The sequence below is a fragment of the Platalea leucorodia genome, assembly GCF_965183815.1.
Source record: "Platalea leucorodia genome assembly, chromosome: 8".
NCBI classification, from domain to species: Eukaryota; Metazoa; Chordata; class Aves; order Pelecaniformes; family Threskiornithidae; genus Platalea; species Platalea leucorodia.
In genome coordinates this window covers 21474377-21497086 of record NC_138830.1, presented here as the reverse complement: position 1 = coordinate 21497086, position 22710 = coordinate 21474377, and the positions used below count along the sequence as shown (strand labels likewise).

Genomic DNA, 22710 nt, shown 5'->3' with positions numbered 1-22710 from the left:
ACATGTTCAACAGGAGACAGGACTTTTATTTTAGGAGAGGCAGGTAGGTTAAGAAGAGAGTCTTAAATTACATACAGGTCAAATGTATCTACTTATCTTCAGTACCTAAATGAAAGGCCTCTGCCGCAAGAGTAGCTGAGCAAGGATTGTTTCTCTGTGCTCACTTCAGAAATACAAAATTAATATATTCATTTTGAAAAGAGGGAAATCCTCCCTTCCTGCCAAACCTTTGAAAGAGTTTCCAAGTTAATCGGGGCTGGCAGGTAGAATTACTGCAAGGAGAAGAGAGAGCCCAGGCCAGCCCCTGCACCGCGGAGCCCTGCTGCCTGCTGCAGCACCGGGCTGCCATTCACGACTTTTATTTATACACTGGCAGCATTTAGGACTCCTAAGGACAAAGCTCTTTTACTGAAAGATCAGTTACCAAACACAGTAAAAGACGGTTCCCGCTCCAAAAATGCTTGGAAACTAGCAGGGAAAGAAAAGGGCAAGAAACTGGCTTTAATCTCTGTTCATCATGTGGAAATTGAGGTAGAGAGAGATGTGGTGAGACAACAAGGGCACACAAGACGTGCCTTGCACATCTGGGCATCAGACACAACGCTCCCAAGTCTCAGCCCAGTGCCTCTGCCCCGTAACCAGCCCTCTTTCTAAAAAAAGCTGGGTTTGCCAGCTCCCCTGGGCAGGAGAAAGCAGTCTCTGCTTAGCCTGCAAATACACAAGCCTCCTTTTCAAAAATACACTCCGAGTGCAATGAGGTGGAAGACACTCCTGAAATCGTGAACCCGAGCATCAGCGCAGAAACCGCTGAGCGGGAACTGACCTAAACCCCATCTACCCCAAAACTCCCCAAACTGCCTCACACCAGGGCTCTCTCTTCAGGGCTGGCAGGTGCACAAGGTGACGACATTTGTTCCTCCGTACTCTCAAGGAGGCAGAAGAATAAACAAAAGCCTCTGGAGGAAACCAGCATCCTCAGCAGACTGCAAGGATAAGTTCACACTGTGCAGCAAAGGTCTGACCTCGCCAGAGCTGCTGCCGGAGCCGGTGGGAGCTGCCAGAGGCCGTTCAGTACCTGGCAGCAGCAAGCCCTGAACAGAAACTGCTCCTGTGGGAAACCACAAGAGCTTTAGAGCGAGAAAAAGCAAAAGGCGTTTTCTTACAGAGCGCTCACTTGCTGGAATCACACAAGTGAGAGCATCAACTCAGAGCACAGCCGGGAGAGCTGAGATAAGGTGGTGCCAGTGCAAACACCTCCCCTCCCTGAGCAACGCTCAGCTCTGCCAGGGCTGCCCTCATGTCAGGGGGATATTCGTGAAGCAAAGTACTCCACGCAAGGAAGGTTCATACTGCCACAGTTAGGGTCTGAAAGAGGTGTCTTTTAGCTCAGATACAGCAGCCAGTCTGGGGTTAAACTCAGACTTGCCTCGATGTCCATTAAGATATTTTCCAAGGCTCTAGGTCCAGTTTCACGTGGGAAAATGTGCCAGAATGAATCAAGCTCCTCAGAAGCAAAAAGTCAGTAATTAGTATGTGGGACAGGGCATTGCAGTGTCTAAACAGAGACGCAATGAAGCGGAAAACCAGGGAAGCAGATGCTTGCAGGTCACAGAGATGAGTGCACCACCTCCAGCATGAAAAGGAAGATGTGGGGGAGTCTCCAAATGGTGGGCTGACATTACAGTGAGGGGAAAAGCAATTTCTTTTCTTTCTGGAGCATAGTCATCAATGGAGCTGTTGGCACTGGGAGTCAGGGAGAGTTTCAGATTGATGGGCCTGGTTTCACATGTTGCAACACAGGGCGTATCTGCTCCTTCAATGGTGATCAGGATTTGCTTTGTTTCTGACAACAGAGCCACTGTGGATAGATGAGATGAAAACCCTTTCAGGGCCGTGGCAGGCTGGAAATGCCAGCGCTGTTTCAAAATGAACCCAGCTAGCGGGATCCTGCAGGAACAGCGTCCTGCCGGCCAGACCACCGCCTTCGCGCAAACCCTCTGTCCTCCTGCAGAAGAATCTAGCTACGGGGCAGATGAGAGAGGAGACAAGGAGCTGCACTGTGGAAACTGGTGCCAATGTCTGTCATTTGGTCCCAAACCCCATGATTTACAGCATTTTTCTTAAAACTGCTGATGGCAGCACGCTATTGCGTGAGCCGTTCGGCACTCTGGAAGCATGCAGCTAATAGTGCCACACAGCCCAGAAGAGCTTAAGAACATGACAGTCCCTACAGAAGAAAAAAATCTAGACATTTTTATTTTGTAAGACAACTAATTTTAAAGTTCATTTTGTGATGTTAGGAAGCCAAGTGCTCTTGCTTTCCTTGCCCAAGACAACAGAACCTGAGAGGTGGCTCAGCAGAGCCGCTCGCACGTCTCCTGTCAGGGGACTGCAAAGAGAACATGGTTTGGTCACGGGGCCTGAAAGCCGGATCCCTCACCCAGCCCATTTACCAGCACCGTGAGCGGACATGGGGGACTCCTCTGTGGGAACACAGGGAACGGAAGTTTTTAATTTTATTCCTTCCTGGGGCTCCATAAATCTTGCTTCACAATAAACCCATCAAAATCAACTGAGCCATGAAGCAAATGGAAAGACCCTGGGTGGAGCAGTTCATTGTGTCTGTCAGGGCTGAGGAAAACACTGAAGAGTCTGTTTAGCAACAAATAATCTTTGTCAAGCTAATCTTGCTATCTTCCTCAACCCTCCTATTAGATTTACTTAAATGTATTGGGCAATGAAGATTGTTTGGCTTTCTCTTGCTGCAATAAGCTACAGCCATTATATCTATCTGTCTCTTTCACCCACAGATAGATGTGTCTGTCTTAAGGACAATGTTGTATCCTATGTCAAATGAATATTCAGGAAAACTAGAGCTTTGAAGGGGTTAATAGCGTGACCATTACTTGTACTAAAAGGACTGATGTATTTTAGCACTCTTACCACAACCTCAGGCTGCATTTTAACTTTTCATCCATCAATATTTCTCTCCCTCCCTTCCTACAAAATACTCAAGTCCCTCTCCAGTCAGAAGCCTCCCACACACCACTGCAATTCTGATAAGAGGCTTGATGAAAACCATGACGAGGGCATGTATCAACACCTGACGGGCTCCCTCCTACCTTCCAGACCACGGGACATCTCCGTGTGCTATGTTACCTGTCTGCCAGCTCTCTGTGGATTATAGGTCTCTGTGGGCATAGTTAAGGAGCCTCTGTGATTCGTACCAGGGATCAAGTCCGGTCTGAGCACCAAAGTAAGTCACATACAGCTTCTGCAGTGAAGGACCTGTAATGAACTCGCCATCCAGCACTGAACTAGCGCCTGTGGGGCGCAGGTGGCAAGGGGCCACGGCTGTGAGGCAAAGCAGGCTGCAGACTAACGCTGGGCATAATGACATTTCATCAGTAAACTGTTTATTTGCAAGGAAAATATAATTTTCCATTTAAATCAGCTGCCATACACACTGATGGACCATCAGAGGTTGTTGGCTCCAAGTTTGCCCGTTGTTTGGATACCATCCTGCTGAGGAAGTCATCCCAAAGCCCCTTTCTTCCTGCCACCAAAGAATAACAGTGCAACTGTAGGAGGTTCAACCTAGTGGAACTGGCAAAATCGTTCCGCCAAGGAAAAAGAAAGTCTATCCTGAACGCAATTTCAAAGGCAAATAGCACAAAGACGATTAGCTGTAACTGAGTGAATATTCCTGCTGCCCTCAGGGATCGGTCGCGCCCAGCCCTGCATGCATGCCAAAGGGAAAGTACAGACACCAGGACCCTCGGTGTGCCCAAGGACAGGGTCTAACTAGGCTGCACCAGGACTGCAAGTTCAGCACCACCGCTGAGCCGCGAGTCCAAAGGAGAGTGCCTCTCCCTTGACAGCTCCAGGTACCTCAAACCCATGTCAAAGGGTGTGCTGTAGCTGGGCTCCCAGAGCTGGAGGGACTCCAGCGAGACAGGCAGACAGGCGTGATTCATCAGGCATGCAGATAGACTCTAACCAAGTCAGCCCACCCTTTCTCCCTACAGCTGCAAACCTGACCGACCTATGCAACTGAAAAATACCTCTGGAAACTAACCCTGGGATCTGAGGATAGAACTGTAAGTGCACCGTGCTGGGGAACTGTATTTAAATGGTTATGACAAAGGTTTTAATATCCCTGGTTTTACATCTTCCTTTTTTATTCCTGATCGGCCCAGGAAGGTGCTTCTCTAAAAGTCTCTGTGGGTGTATGCAGTAAATTCAATTACAGTTTTCTACAACTGGACCAGACAGACTTGTTTGACATAAAGAATACTGTCTTCACTAAACCAGTTAATTTGGTTCAGCAACAGTGTATGGTTAGGAGGTGTGGATTAAAGGACAATGAAAAGAGAAGAGAAAGAAATGATTCCCAGCAAAACAGCTCCAGAGTGAATTTGTTGTCCCATAAAATGACAAGAAATAAGGAGGACCTTGCAGCTTGGTTCTTTGCTGCGCTAGGTTGACATGATGCCAGAATCCCACTTTTAGACAGCTAGCAGCTCCAAATTTTGGGCAAATGGCTTTTGTTCACCAAAGCTATAGGCAAGTAAAAAAATTCTTTTTTCTTTTCTCAGTGGTCCCGTGGACAAAGCACTGAAGATAAAGTTCTGGGCTTTGGTTTGGCCAATTTTATCAGACCTGAGTAGCCATTATATGCTATTTTCTTAGGCTGAAAAACAAAAATATCACAAAACAAACCAAAAACCACCTCACCACACTTAATGCCTTTAAAGTGAATTTAGCACTTATGAGAAACCCACTCTGATGGCACCCAAAATAAAGCTCTCTCCAGCCACGAACAGCCACCTGCCCACACTCCTCTGTCTTGACGTGTCCCCTGGCAAAGGGCTTCTTACCAGGAGCTCCTTTTTTCGTGCTGGCTTAGTCCTCAGCCATTAACAGTGGTACTGGATTATTTTGGCAGGAACATTACCCATTGAGGACTAAACTGATATTATCAGTATTTGGACTGTAACCACATCTGTTTACTACTAACCTATGGTATGGTTAATATTTATTACCTTGAAAGATCTGTCTAGGGAAGGAGATCTATTAAAAACGCAAGCTGAAACCCACACTCTCCATGGAAGTGCTAATGGAGATATTTCAAATATATACCCTCAAGAAGGCAAGCATTTGTTACGAGCATACTGTCAGTCACCAGATCAGTGCATTTAAAATGTACCCTCCTTTAAAAGAAAGATGGTTTCAAAAGATATGTATGTGGCTAAGTAACAAGCAGGATGAGGCTTTTGAGCCCTGGAAGGAGAAACTGATTAAAAAAATAATTTACTCTGTCTGTGTGTGCATGTGTGTAAAAGCACATTTCTCTATCAGGTAACGGATGTCTCTGCAGCCAGGGCAATGGATAATTATTTTCAAGTGGGTTGTCACCCTGCATTCAGTCTGCGTTCGTCTGACAGTGTGAAATCGGAAGGAAGCTTCATTGGCAATTCCCACCAGACATCAGAAAACCTCAAGCATGTAGAAAAGACTTTAATCTTCTTTAACCATTCCTGCATTCTCCTTGAGGAAAATATCACCTCTCTTTTTTAAGGCAGAAAAAGTAGACCTTAGCTTGATAAGGATTAAAAATTATTCTAACAAACAGTAAAAATAATAGGATAACCTGCTGCAGTTTGAAGCTTTCTAACTTCACCCTCAAACTGAGAAAACCCTATAAACATACTGTTAAATGCAGCAGAGTGCCAACTACGGGTGTTTGTTAATCAAAGTCAGTCAGGCAGACCAGCAGGCTTCAACGGGCTTTGGGCTGGGACTGACAAAAGGATCCTCTTTACGAGCCTGCTCCAGAGACACTGACCCTCTTCATCTCCAGGGATTTCAAAGGGAACTCAGGGTATTCAGAAATCTTGAGCTAATTCGCTACATAATAAACAAGATTCATAGAACATGGAAGGTTGCTAGGACTCACTGTCGTTTAAAAGGAGCCTCATATGAACGGGCCCGTTTTGAATTGGCAACTTGGCCGTGGCTATACTACAGAGAAGCAGTTAAGTCTTCGATAACTTACAGGAGCAGCAGTGCCTCGGAGTAAGCATCCAACTGTCTAATAGCAAGAAAACCTAACTAGAAATGCACTATCAGAAGCGGTGAAAAGCTTAGCACATCTTCTGCTATACAAGACCTGAAAGCCAGCTTCTGTGTACAACACAGCAAGAATAAAGAGAACAAATAAAGAGGTGTATAAAGAAAACTCCAAATATCTCTGGAGCATATCCACAGAGAGCAATGAAATGTCACTGGAAGTACATCAAGTACCTTTGAAGGGGCTAGCTCAAGCACTAAGAGGCAGTATGACTCTGCTAAGGCTTTTAGTTGTGTTGCCAGCCTCACCAATGTGGCCATACTGCTACTCGCTCAACAAGGCCTCACGATGCCGTTATTGTACGGATAGCCTTTAACAATTCTAATCAATACTCTTTAACTTGACCATGATCCGAAAATTCATTTCCCTGGAGGCAGGGCTGAGTGTGAAATAGAGAGTTTACTATTTTCAGGGTGGATGCAAAGAAAGTAATTATTAAATAATCAATGTCTTTAAACTCTTTAAGTTCCCTCACTAAAATGTCTGGCAAAGCAGTGCCAGGCACAGCCATCAAGAAAAAGCACCTTGGCCTCCTCTTTCTGTCTCATAAAGCTTCATTAAACATGTACAACTGTGGAGCTGTCAATAATGTTTCAGCATCTGAGCTGTGAAGCCCTTCAGATAAGCCTTTGTTGTTGATCTTTAACCATCTGAAAGACAAGTTATAACACAGAGTAAACACCTGGGCTGTGTAAGTTTAGGCTCAGAAATAAAGCCCACACTTTCCTGTGACAGTTGTATATGTTGCTGCTACTAATTGCTTCTTTCAGCAGTTGTGGACAGGTCTCCTGTTGCTGTGGGCTAATTTACACGAGCACTGACAGTTCGGACAACCCTCGCTTCTTGTCTGCCTGGCTATTCCTGACCATTTATCATTATAGATTATGTGTTTTTACAACTGGCGAGACCAAAGTCAACAGTCCGCAAGATGCGGCAGCCACTTGAAATATCAGTCATCTGCTCTACTTCCACCCCTGCTCCTTTCTGTGCACAGTTAGCATTACAACTGGGTTTTAATAGGCAACTGATTTGGTAAACAATTCTTAATTTATTTACTTGGGCAAGACTTCTTTGACTTCAGTGGGAGTTCTGCCAAGCTACGGATCTTGGACCAGCGCCAATGATAAAATGCCCATTTTACTGGCATGTACGATTTCCTATTGACTTGCCAAAAGAACCCTGGTTACCACCTTCACAACAGGCTTTGTTCCTTTCACCTGGAGAACAATCCAACCCATATTTCCTCTTCTCTCCAGGCTAAGGGAGTTAAGTAAAGAGGTCCAGTAACTACTGGCGGAGGTGTGGGAAAACTGACGCTTGCAGGTGCCACCTCTGTGGGCTCTGGGTCTCTCTTCCAAAAACCACCATATGAGAACATTTTGCATTGCCACATATGCTAAGGCACGTTATCGCATCTACTCTAATACACTGTGCCGCAGACAATACCACCTGCGTTCACTCAATCTTTCGAGATAAAAAGAACTCCACTGCAGATACCAGAAAGTTATCTGACAGTCTGACAAGAAAGAAATCCAACCAGAAAAATAAGATGTTCTGTCATTGGCCCAACGGCTAAATTTCTTATTCTGTTAGCCCTCTAATTTACTTCAACGACTCTACAGAACTGGGTCCTGACTAACCAAATCAAAGCCCCCACTTAATCGAGTAAATGTCTCTGTTAATTTAAGGCTCTGGCCAGAAAATCAGAAGACAGCTAATAAACAGTTGCTGTATTTTAAGGAGTGATGATTTTAAGTCTACTGATTATAAACACACATTGTCAAATTACTCCCGTCTCTTCTCTTCAAGCCATAACCACTCCCCTTCTTATTTAACGTTTTCTCAATTCCTTCAGCCCGTCACCACAGACGAGGGGAGACAGCCTTCTCCTTTGAGATTCCCATCACTCACAAACCCTTTCTCTCGGTCTGGCAGCGATTGATGGTCTATTTTCCCACCCTGTGTGGAGCAGAAAAATCATTCTCTCCATACTGCCTACCCACTGTTCCCTCTGCTCTTGCAACTGCCGTACTACAGCTTAAAAGGCATTTTGACGTACTGTTTACATAATAAACAACCTTATATGATGTTTCAAGAACAAAACAATTTACTTAAGGTACGGACATATATAAAGACGTGGAAGAATTATTATGTCATAAATTTAACTTCTGAAGATCACAGGCTGTATTGGCCTACACTTGATATTATAGAGAACGGCCTCCAACAGCAGAGGTTAGACTGAAGTAGTGCCAGAACAAGTATGCAAACCCTGGGAAGGAAGTGTGGCAAAGCCAATGCAAAGCTACCTACGACACACTAGCCAGCATGACCACGCGTTGTACCCTACTTTCTTATTCTTCTAAAAGCCAGAACAGTGGTAATCGGCGTCTGTCTGGAAATTCAGAAGAGGCACAAGTTAAGTTGAAGGAAAAAGAGCACATTTGTTTATTTAGAAGTCTAAGCAATCATAATAAACATATCCTCAAATAATCAGCTCCTGTGTAATTACTCATTTGCAAGCACAGTTATTAGGTAGGTAAATTCACTCTTTTTTGAAAATGCAGGTCAAATATTTATCTCTGAGATATATTAAATGCAACACAAGATTGCGCTAAGGGCATATATTAGACTGTAACATTTACAAAATTGAAGTCTTTAGACCTTTCAGACCTTTTTTAAAGCCTTGACCTTGGAAACAAATAAGGACAGTGTTATTTTAATGTGCATTCAAATTTTAACAACACAGTCACACAGCTCTAGTGGAATCCACATTGAGTTTCCACTGTAGATTGCTCATCATTTCATTATGGTTCATTATGCTGATAACTGTCAGAAAGCATTAGAAGCAGGAGCCTCGAGTAATAGCACTGAAATGGTAATTTAAAAACAATATACTTTCTGGAGGAAATACAGCAGTGCACTAGATTCAATTAGAAGAGGCGAATGTAAAGACAAGTAAGTGATGTTTGCTGTTTGAAGTCAGGCTCTTCGATTTCTTGATAACCTAAACTGGAGAAAGCCCTTTTAAAGTAGGCACTTTTCTCGTGCATCTCACTAAATTTGCTCTCATTATCTCTAAGCTTCTCTGGTATAAACTGTCTTAAATGCAATCGTTTTAGAAATATTTCAGGCCACGCCAAAGTATCAATCAATCAGTCCCTGTTTGGGTGGCACAACGGACTACATTATTCAGGGTCATTTACTGAGACAGATTTCAAGCTGGACAGTCTATGCTGGTAACCTTTCTTTTGTAAAGGGCTCCCAATTAAAAATCATTAATAATCTGAATCGAACAGACAATATAAGCAATACAAAACCGTTCCGTATGCACTCATAATGTGAGCATTGTTTGTTAAGAAACAGTTAGAGAACCCGCCTCATTAATGGTGGGGACACAGGACCAATGCCCATGAGCTTGGGTGGGAACTGCACCTGCCTGCACCAGGCTGCAATTCACAGGGTATCTCCTTACTGAAAAAATTCAGGGATGAGGACCGTGATTGAGACTGATTGTTTTCCAGCCTGTTGGACTTGTGTGTTGGTAAGGCAATTTATTCTCCATTAGATTGCTAACCTTATGAAAGACCCATCCTCTCAGAAAGTACTGAAATATAATGAATGTCTGAATAGTTGCCTTAACATTATTTTTGCGATGCTTCCAAAAGGGAAAGGCACCCGTGTTTTCCACAGTTTGTGCTCAAGTGTATTACAGGTCAATCATACCACCTCCATGCCCAAGCACACAGCTGACAAGCCCACTGTGCTTCAGAGTTGAAAGTCTGAATTCCTGAGTTAGATCAAAGCAGCAGATCCAGGGCGGCTCTGCTCCTCAGTGGTGACAGACTCATTGATGATAATCCCCAAGTGGCAAGCTTGAGGGAAAAGATGCATCAGTCCACACATGTATGTCAGAGTGTCTACACCTGGCCGCCTGACACAGTCGACTCCACCATCTCCTACGCTCATGTCCCTCCACATTCTGCTCTTACTTGTACGAGATTTAAGCCAGACATAACTACTTACTCTAGCAGAGCTAAAATAGAGCAGAATACTAAAACTAGAATTTGAGTTATCTGTTTAGATTGGATGCCTGGCTTACCTGAAAGTTAGGCACAGTTTTTATAACTGAACAGCAGACGGAGATGTCAGAGTGGCGTTATGGAAGGAGAAAATTCTGGAACACCTCTGCTGACCATCAGGAAGTAGGTGTTGCTTTTATTACTTACCACAGGAATTGCGAGAAAGGAAGAGGAAGGGGAATTCTCCAATTCCCTTTCATCCACTAGCACAATCAGGCTAATGGAAAGTCATAACAGTCTTCCTCCCCCAACCTAGAAGGCAAGATAAGTGACAAGGCCAGCCAGTTTATTACTAAAGGAAATCAATAGCCAAGGGTCAAAGCTTTACAAAAACACATCCTAAGAAGGCTGAAGTTCTTCATCTTAAAAAGTGTTTAGAAATAATAAAGAAGGGATCAATCCACAGTCCATTCCAGGTGTTCTCTCCAAATTACCCAGTTACTTTTATTCACCTGGTCTAATAGTTCTTCAAGTGAACAGAAACCTGATTTTACAAGCCAGTGGAGCAGAGTCTATCTTTTTGCTAGAAGAATGGATCTCAGATACTGTGTTTTATTTCTTCATTAGTGCGCCGTCACACTGAGCGATTACTAAATGCAGGGCTGAATGAGAATACCAGGGTTAAAGAGAGCATAATGAACAAAGAAGGTGCCTGATTATTATGGCTGTCAGCACAAGGGAATTGGGTTTGTCACCTGGTTTAACCAACTGGTAAGAACTGATTAGAGTCTGAATCTGTCTGAAAGAACCTTTGATGTTTACGCTCCCTTCTGTCTCCACATCTTGTCAGGAAAGGCAGACAAATGGGGAGCTTCTTCCGGAGGGGCTTCCTTCAGCAGAGGCTCTTGAAATGCTTTCTGTCACTTGCCTCAAGGGCGTGGGCAGAAAGCTACTTGGTGTGAGGAGCACAGCAAACAAACGGCCCCCCAAGAGCCCCTTGCACCCCACTCCTTGCCCAACGCAGAGGTGCACCATGCATGCAGGGCTGCATCTTGTGCCTGTGCCGGTACCACCATCGTAGCAACGTTCGAACACTGCTAAGGCAGACCTCAAAGAGGGGATATTAGCAAGCACACCAGTGGGTGGGGGAGCAAAGCTGCCCCACGAGGCAGCTCAGAAATAACCTCTGTGTCTTCCTTCATCTTGGATCACAGAAATAGAAGCCCTTAAGCTACAGGAAAATTCAAAGCTATGAAATGGGACCTCCAGAGACAGGCCTGTTTTCCAAGACCAGGTGTCCGGGGGATTGTGGTGTTGGCTTGCCTCTGCATGCCAACTCCTCCTAGACTGCTGCACAGATGAAGACTGAGGCCAGCACCATGGCCCTTGCCTTCTCTTCTTCCCTCTTTGTATTTTCAGGGCAAAAGACCAATATCAGGGAGTTCAACTTTGACTGACCTCTGAAGACAGGAATGGGGAAGGGTGCCAGAAGTAGGCCCAAGACTTGACAAAAAAGGGCTAAGCTTGCAGGGGAACATTTTGCAATACAAGCAAATATACATATCATTCGCTCACAATTCCCCCATCTGGAAGTGTTTTGCTCTCTCTTCATACTTCACTCACTGCACATGCCTATTTAAATTCAACCAGTTGATTACTAATTTGATTTCAATTTGGTCGGGATACCACTCACTAGGACCAGGGCTTTATGAGAAACTTTTGCTGCTATAATGTTATTTAGGGTGTACCTTCCGAACAATAGTTTTATTGTTGCAAAAAGACATTTTTCCTATCAAAATGGTCAAGCTTCATATCTCCTAGTGTAAATTATATTATAAAAAGCATGTTCCTACCCATTTCAGCAAGGTTTCACAATACAGTTAGAACTCCATCCCTCGTCAACATTTGGCAGGGGATGTAGACCTCTCTGCTTTCCTACTGAGCAAAAGCAGCTGCTCCTGGCTATGCCCAGACCTGCTTTACCACCACCCAGCAAAACTCACAGCTGAAAAGGAGGAGATCACTGAAGAAGAGCTGGAATCAAGGGGGTGTGGGGAAGGGATGAGTGCTGGCTTAGTTATGGACATACTTTGTTTCTGCCTTGTAAGGGAGAAATTAAGATTTAAATAAATGTGAGTCATCTCTCCAAAATTAATTTGGAATACATTGAAATGTTACAAAAGAAATATCTCAGCCTTCCCTCACTCACAGACACACACACACACTCTCTACATAAATATACAGCTGAACTCTTAAAATCTGGAAGCATTTCCAATAGCTTTCAGGGAAAGCCACACATGGACATTCCCCTGGTAAAATACAGCCCTTTCACTTATTGTTTCAAACTGCTCTGCTCCTACAGAAGTGAAAACCGAAGCACTAGATGATCACTGTTTAACACCAGGGCATGCCTGGAATCCCAGGTCTTTGGCTGCATGAGCCATTAATCAACACATACGACAAGGAGTTGTTCCAGCAAACCCGTGGGTGCGCTCAGTGCACTACGCCTCTTGCTCCCCGCTGAAGGCATTTTGGTGGAACTAAAGCAAATTCTAGTTGTTGTACACGATGTATTTACCTACAAAGGATAAAATAAACCATACTTTGGGTGTTTGTTTCATTAAGATTTAAGATTTATTATTACTACCCCTTTCAGAGGAACACTTTTATGTTCTTAAGGGTCACCAGCTACATTTTGAGCAAATTAGATATATAATGAGATTATAAATATTACCTATATACCCTAGCTCATACAGTTATTAGAAAAGCTTTCACAATTTCTACAAATATGAGTATTTAAAGAGATGAAAGGTGATGTGATCTACTGGAGACAGGTCCTCAGACTGGAATTTAGACCTGTATTTTATTTCCAACTCTTGTTACTGAGGTGTGCGAGTCGCTCCTCTTTTGCGGCTTTGTCTCCTCCCAGTTTCCTGATTTATTTAGACTATAAGCTCTCAAGGGTCAGTGCAACCATGTCACTGTCAGGAATTTAGGGCTGAGAACTAACTCTTTCTCTCTCAGAAATGTGATCCGAAATGCAAACTGCATCTGCAAAGGGCTGTAAGAGCTACTGAATGCTGCTCTCAGGAGCAGGACACTTCTAAGAGACACAGATCTCCAGGCAATATTTCCTACATACAGCATGAAAGAAAGACAGGAGAAGAAATGGATGATAAAAGGGGAAGAGACTGTTCAAAGACCAACTTACGAGTGCAGGGCATGGAGGCAGCATCATTTTCAGCTCGGAAAAAACCCCGATCGCAGGTGCAGGAGGTAGAGCCTTCCCAGATGGAGTAGCTGTGAGGCGGGCATTTGGCACAAGCAACATCTGTCGAGAGAGCCTTGTAGTATCCGATTTTGCAAGCTAGATGGAGGAACAGGAAGGGAGAGTGTTACTTGCCCAGGCTGTGATCATAAATTGCTGGCTTACTTATTCAAAATCAAGGCAGGAGACATTTCAAAGAGATCTAATGATGTCCTCTTAGCCCCAGGTGAAGAATTAACAATCGTCACACTCTTAATGAGTAATCCTATGTCAGGGGATACTGATTTCTAATTCCAACAAGAGCCGTTTTAAAAGCTGGCTTGGAGATGGTAAAAAAAAAAATTATACTCTTCTATTGATACTGCCAGAAAATCAGCTGCCTCTTTGTGCTTACTGTGGAGTTGCATGTGGCTTAACCCATGTCCACCTGCATTCACACACACAGAGAGCACGACAAAAAGGGTGCAATTGGTTTATTCTATGACCACTTAAGGAATGGCAGCTGACAGTCAGACACTGCCAATTTTTAAGAGGGAGTGGGACAGGAACCCGCGGGGACTGGCAGCGAGGCCCTCAGCCTAACCCGCCCGGAAATGGCACGTCTCCCTCCTGGCAAGGCAGAATCCGTTTGGCTCTTTCTCGCCAAGGGAGGAAATCAGCAATGCTCTCCCCTCCTCAAAGCCAGGGCATAGCAGTAACTGCACCACTGCCACCAGGTCCCACATGCAGTTGGCAAGCTTTCGATGACATCATCTTCATAAATGCAACGCTTACACGGATGGCTACTTTTACATCACTTGGAAAAAACTCATTAGCATCATTAATAACACATTTTAATAGTGGCTAACAAGTATGTCATCCTAGAAATTTCCCCCTTGGCTAGAGATAAAAGCCCACCATCACCACTGGCTTTCAGTGCTACGGAGAACAGAGAAAATACCCGGGCACAGAAATGCGTAAAAAGGAAAGGCTGTTCCCAGTATTTACCGCATGACTCCCTCTCACATCTCGTCATTTATCAGCTACGCTACCTTTAGGGTTCCCCTGCTATGCGCAGGCTCCAGAACACGGGGCGCAGCCCTCCGCAGAGCCAGGGCTCACTCTTTCTGTTTTACTCTTCCCTTAGTCCCCCTCGTTCTTTCCCTCTTTCTCTCATGAAGCCCTCCAATGGGAAACGGAGAAGGATTGTAGTAACACATTTATAAAACAGCACGCTACTTCATTCTTATTAACCAAAGCCATTTATGGAATTTCCTTAACGAGTCCTAACTTTACGACGTGCCGTGCGCCATCTGTAAGAGCGCTGGGACATCAGTCCGCTTTTGCTCGCTGTGGCTGTCACTGATCTTATAAAAACACATTGCTCAAGTGACTAAGATTTATGCTTCCAGAGTTTACATGCATCACGGTATTAGATAAGGTTCAACTTGCAAGGTGCTTTTTGGCCATGCTTCAAACGGCCTTGGGGTTTCGATTAAAATCAGAAACCACAGCTTTGACAGGAAGAATCACGGGGGTCAAACCCAGCCTCCCCACCTCAGAGACAATTAGTCTCTGAGCACAAATGCAAACCCACTGGGTACGGCCTATCAGCCAGGCAGTCTCGGTACACAAAGGCAACTCGGTGTAAAATAGCTTATTCTGCTTGTGATGTGAACTGGCCAGGAAAAAAAAACAAACAAAAAACCACCACCATCTGAAATTACCTTTCCTTTTTTGATGTGATCTGCAATATCTGGCGAGTGAGTTGTACTATTGCTACATGTCCTCTTGTGCCTGGTTTAACAACAGCAGCAGTCAAGTGGCAGATTCTGATCTGAGATACCATTCCCGGTTTTCACTGTCACAGCTCAGATCAGAAATGCGCCTAAGCCTGTATCTGACCAGGACAGACACTGACAGGAGGAATCTTGCTGCCATATATAAAGATAAGGCATGGAAAAACAGAATACAAGAGGAGACCAGGCTGACTGCTTTTATCCATAAAATTCTACTATTCAAGGTTGTTAAAATAAAACATGTAAACTCTAACATTACTGTTAATATGAACATCACAGTTCACAGAAATTATTAAATGAAGAGCTGTCTTTTGCATCTTCCTAGTATTAAAATCCTTAGAAGACGAACAATCTCATACAAGGCTGAAGATCCTGCTCAGGCTCTAACATGCTGTTGGAAAGGTAGGAAAATGTCCCAGGTAAACATTTTTGCGACCATTCCTCCCCCTCACTGTCTTTTCAGACTCAGTGGTTTAAAAGGCAATAGATGGATGCAGTGGGTACTGCAAGGTCAACAGTCTGTATTTCAAGGATTTTTTTTTTCCCCTGGTTTCATGCACTGTATTTTGTTTTCTACTATATTAAGCCAAGATCATTAATATTTCAAGACCTGAAGAAAGCTCTCCAAGCGCAGTGGCTGCTCCTAAAGCACACACAGCCATTTTGCTTCAAAAATCACCTACCCCTGAACAGTTAGTTTTCTTCATTTTAGTGTGCTCAGAGATCCACCACGTTTCAGCACATGGCATAAAAGGACATTAGAGAATGTGTTGCATTAAACCAGTAGTTCTTTGCCCCTAAGAGCTCCATGGTACCATCACTTAAAAACTCGAATCTAATCCTGTAAAAGCTGTTCTTAGCAGAAGTACTGCTGACACACCTATTACAACCAGCGCCTGTTAAGGCTACGGATGGGCTTTTTTTGAAGGTTAATGATTTAGTAGGCAAACAAGAAGCCCGTACAGAACCTGTTCCCTGAAAGTCTTTATTGTTTGCTCATGACAAATCTTCATGTGGCTGCTTTTCTAGGAAGGATTTGCTGGGTGAGACCCCGCATGAATGGCGTCCTTACACAGCTTTCGAAAGATACCATTGTAAAAAGATTAGTTCACATGTGCAATGCAAACTTTGAATTCATTTCCTTAGCTTTGACTTAATTAGTTCTGTTAGTTTTTTTTTTTTTTTTAAGAAAAAAGAGAAAAATCTTTTCTCACATTCAGATCACCCACAAACATAACAAGGTTACAATCATCTGCGCTAGATCCAAGGAGAATTTTCAAACAAAAATATTTTCACTATGAAAAAGCTCATAGTTTTTTCTCAGAACAAATCACATCAATTTTAAATGGACACCAGCTTGAAATAAATATGTTGATACCTTTGAGTTCCAATGTTAAAAACTTTTAAATTGATATTTCTCTTAAAGTGAGACAGGATTTGTCAAACATTGCTGATCATCACTATATGCCTTTTTTTTTTTTTTAATTTACCAGAGTGCTACATGTTAAAACTGCAAAAACTGCTCAGAAGAATTGTGTAATTTCAGTCAAGTCTGGATGTAGATTTTCTCAAGCTGTTTTTAAAACTCAATTTTCTCATTAAAACCTGCTTTTCAGATTCTTATGGCTTTCTCAAAAAAAAAAAAAAACAAACACACAAAAAAAAGAATGCATGTGTGGGCTGGAAAGTCTGCTTGGTCTCTCCAAATGCTGAATCTTCTATCAGAAAATTTCAGCCAGCAATTTCAGAATTTAAAAACTCAACTTATAGTGGATGGGGTTCTAGTCACATTCTTTTTAGTCACAGCTGCAACAAAATATATGTATTAAATTGTTTTTAACTATTTTTAAATAAGCTATGCTTTTTTTCTGATTTGGGGGAAAATATTTTAAAAAATGACTTTTGCAAATTTAAAATTGTTAAAAAAAATCCTCCAGTTATGAGGGGAGACCTTATTGCTCTCTACAACTACCTGAAAGGAGGTTGTAGCGAGGTGGGGGTCGGTCTCTTCTCCCAAGTAACAAGCGATAGGACAAGAGGAAACGGCCTCAAGCTGCGCCAGGGGAAGTTTAGGTTGGATATTAGGAAAAACATCTTCACCGAAAGGGTGGTCAAGCATTGGACCAGGCTGCCCAGGGAAGTGGTTGAGTCTCCATCCCTGGAGGTATTTAAAGGACGGATAGATGTGATGCTTGAGGACATGGTATAGATGGACTTGGCAGTGATAGGTTAACGGGTGGACTGGATGATCTTAAGGGTCTTTTCCAACCTTGACGATTCTATGATTCTATGATTATTGCCAATTTTAATGAAAAAACGTAAAATAATATTCTTGGTGAAATGAAGGACAAAGCAAATAATTTAAGAAAAGATATTTCAGTGGCAGGCTTATAAATTTCAGTGAGAAAAGAAATTTGTGTTTAAAGACTTGAAAAAATACTTCGATAGCATATTTTATGTCTTTCATCGCTAGTTACTTTTTCAACAGCTCTTCTGGAAATATTTTAAGCTCATGTTTTAACTGCACCCCTAGGAACAAAAAGTTACTTTTATTTTTCCCCTCTAATGTTGTTCTTATTCTTTGAGAGGATGGATTTTCTCTCTTGGATTGTAACAAAACCACATCTGCCACATAAGTAGGCAGCATCTTCTTAGCTCTCTTTTACTGTTATTACCATTTCTGAACAGATTTTTGTGTGTTAATTATAGAACTCAATTGTTTGGATAGTCTCTTTTGATGAGCTTTCTGCCCCGCACCATGAACCCCTCCGTTATTGTACAGCTGTTTTACTTCCAAATGCTCATCAGGGTTTTCTAATTGTCAAGCTGTCCCAGCGACTAGTTCTTTTGACCTAAAAGTCAAAGAAAGGGAGTCACCCTTGTCTCCCCGACATGAATACCACAGGAGTCCCAGTGGCCCCCCTAATACCTGCAAGACAATGCCTTTCCAGATCATTGCCACTACAAGCATAATTGGGTTTTGGGTGAAATGAGAAGATTTTAAATAGGATGAATTAATGAGTTTCTTGTAAAATTAAGTCGTTCTCCTGGTCCAATCTAATTACTCACTGTAATGCCCCTGAGGGTGATAAATAAAGATCCTTAGAAGCCGGGGGGGGGAGGAGAAAAAGCTTTCTCTTGAGCCTTTCCTTAAAAGTCAAGTTGTAGAATTTGATGCGATGTACCAAATACTGCTTCCAAATAACGTCAGATTCCTTTGATGTTCACATTGTAAGATCTTTGCCTCCTGTTAATAATGACTGTACGATCGCTACAAATTAACGCGAGTTCCCCATCTTTAAGTCGTGTATCTGATGAGAAAACCAGTATTTCTACACACTAAGCACATATTTCTGTTGCATGAATGGCACGAGGAAACACAAACACAATCCCACTAGGGAAAGAGCCTAGACTGTTTGACTTCAGAGCACTTTTACTCCATGATTGGGTACAAACACGGGAAGTTCAGAACAGAAATAAAGGGACTTTGGAGCACAAATATACCATGATGCAAAATCCAAACTATGTTTAAGCCACTGAAACTGTGCACATAGGTACACTCATAGGCACACGTGCACAGCTCCTGCGCAAAGCCGCAGCATAAACTGAGTGGAGGAGCTTTCACACAGCCAGTCTGAACAACCTTAAAAAAACCCACATCTTTGGTTATTTTTTCCCCAGTGTAGCAACCTTGGCTACAAGTCTGCAGCTTGCACCGTGGTTTGTTTGTTATTTTTTTAAATGCCGGGGAATGACCCTGTGATGACAGGAGAGCTGCAGCCCTGGCAGGAGCGGAGGAAAGCACAGCCGCCCTGGACAGCCCACAGGCACACTCCTCTGCTGGGCTGTACTGGGCTTCCTCCAGTGGCTCTACAGTGGGGGGAACTGGAGGTCTGGCAGCCCATCCCTGTGGGTGAGGTGACCCTGCTGCTGCTGCTCACCTCACACCCACGTCCCTCCCGGAGCCGCTGCCAGCAGAGCGCGGCCCCTCTCCCCAACGCCCTGGACAAGCCCAGCCTGTCCACCGCGTGGCTTCCACTCAGCTGCCAAGAGGCTCACCCTCCTCCGTCCCCAGGCACCCAACCCGGTGAGAGGAGAGGGGCGGCAGGCACCCAGCCTCAGGAGAGCACAGGATCCCCCGGGGGCTGCCCAGAGATGAGGCCACCCCGGGCTGGGCTAGCACTGCCAGAGGTGGCAGCCATGCAGGCACTCACGGAGCTGTTCCCTTCCAACCCGCACTGAGCGTCACCCTCGCAAGGCCAAAGTCCACATCCTCCAAGGAAGACCTTATCTGACTGGATTTTTCCCAGTGCAATAATTCTAAGCGTTAGAAGACAGACACCAGGCATGTGGTCTTCAGCTGCACAGCACTGCAGACGAAACTCTCCCTCAGCCACCTGCACCCGCCTGAGCACCTACAGCAGCCACTGCGGGAGGACTCAGCCATGCCAGACCAAAATGATGGTGGCTCTTCTGCGGATGCCTGTTGCAGCCCTTTTGGCCGTCAGGAAAGGCTCAGCTGCAGGCAGCAGGATGAGGGAGAAGAGGGCAGCGTCCCAAGGCAGTGGCTGTACGTAGTCACAGCAGTATTCAGAAACCTTTGGCAATCCAACAGTGCGCTCCCTGGTGTGCATCCATGGTGGGGTGATGATCACCTCATTGATAGGTGGCTAGATTTTTATTTGTATTTTTTTGGTTCCTAGGAGACAAGAAATTAAACTGTCTACTTCAGTTTCAGAAGTTAAAAGAAGTGAGGAGCAAGGACCTAGAGAGATCTTTGGTGTGGAAATAAGTCATGATCACCCTCCAAGGTCTCTTCTTGAATCCTCAGGAGGGAAAGAGATGAGGCACTTGCTGCTAATTGCAAGGCACCGACTGCCACGGCCTGTCAAAGACGGCAGGGAGTGGCCGTACACTGACATCAGCCAGATCCCTCTGCACCCCTGGATGAATGACATCAGGTCCCATGGACTCGTAGATGTCCACTTCACTTAAGTGCCCCTTAACTCAGTCCCCTCCTGTAACGCTTCACTTCCAGAGACTCTGCTGGACTCAGAATGCCAACCTTAACAGTGAAAACCAAGGCAAAAAAGCATTCAGTACCTCAGCCTTTTCCATGTCCTTCGTCACTAGGTCTCCTGCCCCACTGAGTGGTGGGACCATATTTTCCTCAGCCTTCTTTTTGGTGCCTGCAGAAGCAGGTGTCCTTCATATCCCTCACTAGGTCCAACTCCAGCCAGGCTTTGGCTTTCCTAACTCCGCCACTGCATCCTCAGGCAACGGCTAGATCACAGTCCTGCCGGGCCCTTCCCTTGTGTGCCTGAGCTGTGCCAGGGGCTCCCTGCCATCCACCCTGGCCTGCTGCTACACCTGCTCTGCCTTCTGCAGCTGCAACGGGCTGGCTGTGCGCTTTCGGCTTGTCCTTTACAACCCACCAGCTCACGTGGGCTTCTTCACTGCTCTCTTGACAAGCAAATTCCTGAACAAGCCAAAATCTGCTCTCCTTTAGTCCAGGGCTTTAATTTTTTTTAATATACATGAAGTCCAGTAATATAAAACAGGAGAAATGAAGAAGTCGCTAGCTCAGCAAAGGGCACAAGCACAACAGGACAGGACATCTGATATGGCAATCTGTTCAAGAGAGAGCTACAGGCACAAAGAAAACCACCAGGTGTACGATACAAAAACCAGAACGGTCTATTAATCCCAGCCAAGGAGGTCTTGTTCGCCCGGGTATCATTTTCTTGATCCAGCCTTCGGAGTCAATTGCCAGACATTTTTACTGTGCAGCCCTGCAGTTGGAGGCTGCATACTGCGGGCACAGACCCACAGCACGGCTGGCACCGTTACACTTCCAAATCCGCTCTGGAGGGACAGAGGTTGTATTTTTGTGTGCCATTTAGGAGTGCCACTCCTAAGCAGTATCAGTTCTCCTGGGTTTTACACAGAGAAATGCTATGCTTGTCTTCTACAGAAACTTTTCAAAGTAACTTTTATCACATACAGAAGAAATATAATTATGCTGATAACCCAATCATTTTAAAAGCCGAAACATACTTTATGAGTCATCCTTTTCCAAGGAAACTAGACAGTTAAAAGCATAAAAGAAAAAATTAAATACATATACAATTCATATGTTAAATGAGTTCAATAGGCACATACATGGAAAAGCCCAAAAATTGAAAAATTAGCTTTTATTCTTAAAAACTATTAAGAATTATTCTGAACTTTGCAACACAGCTGATAGATCACAACCGCTATAAAAACCTCTCAAAAATATACCAACTTGAAAAATTCATATTTCTATGAATTAATAATAATAGCTTACATATGCAACACCCATCTTTGCTATAGCTGTGGTATTGGGGGCAGGGGGAAATAGTTGGGGGTAAGTTCAACATTTTCCACATTGTGATTGCTACTGATCTTTGGTAGCGCCGTGATCTTGCATTAGCACTGCCAACAGCGCCTGCATAAGCTGCTTCCAGCCTGTGCTAGGAGGGTCAGCTGAAAAGTCTCATCAAGACATCGTAAAAGGAAAAACAGCCCCCTGAACAGAATATTTGCTGCGTTGGGTTTTTGTCTGAAATTAAAACAAAAATTAGAAAGCTAAAAACTCAGGGTCTGGGTGAAACAATTCCTGAATGAAAAAAAAAAAAACCACCACACCAAAACCCTTTTCTGAGTGAGAAGTCAGCACTTTCCACAAGGAATGAAAATCCCAACCTGCTCTGCTCTCTACAGGAAGATATTTGCCAGGACCAGCAATCGCAAGTGAAGCGGCCGGCACTCCACTCCACCAGCGGGAAACGGAAAGGACTGTTTGTCCTTGCAGTGTCTCCAGGAGGTGTCCCTTCCTTTCCAGGCAGCTGTAGGATCCAATTCAGCAGAGTATTAAAAGCACGCATAACTTCACATTTAAGTGCTAAATGAAGAGGGATGTACTGCTGAACTAGGGACTCAGCACCTCAATGGTTTTTATATTATTTTTTTTTTAATATTTAAGCAATAAACAGATGCCCTGGTATGATAAAGACCCCTCTTCTCAGAAACAGCAATTGAGCGGCTGTATCCTTTTTCAGTGCAGAGCACTAACATTGCTAGCACACTTGTGCAAGTGCTGGGAGGATCTTTAAAATATTACTGTCTGTGTCAGGCGTTCGGATGTTCTCCATTTCAGAGTGCTCAAGCTGTCACTGTGCTCTATCACTGACTTCATCTAACTTTGAAAGTTTAATCACCTTTATACAAGCTGTGAGATTTAAGAGATGAGTCAACTAATCAGTTTCAAATAATTACTCAATTAGAAAAACAAGTTGATGGTTTCCCTTGAACAGAAGCAGCACAAGGAGAATCACAAAACTAACAGATTTTTAAGCAAACCTAAGAAGTTAAGGGCTTTTTAAAATAAAATAAAATAAAAACAAACACAGAAAATGGTGATTTTTGTTCTTTAAGCAACTAAATTTTACAGGAAAAAAAAAATCACTACTGAAGTTTTACAATATACTC

The 22710-nt window shown here is 43.9% G+C and overlaps 1 protein-coding gene across 1 annotated transcript in view; it reads right to left on the bottom strand.

Annotated features, from left to right (window-relative positions):
* EPHA4 (EPH receptor A4) overlaps positions 1-22710 on the bottom strand; it is a gene marked incomplete at both ends in the record, with an annotated part of 101248 nt that overhangs the window by 45275 nt on the left and 33263 nt on the right. Inside the window, one exon of the mRNA XM_082319569.1 lies at positions 13364-13519. Within this exon, the coding sequence (XP_082175695.1) occupies positions 13364-13519 (156 nt within the window). The remainder of the gene's footprint in view (positions 1-13363; positions 13520-22710) is intronic.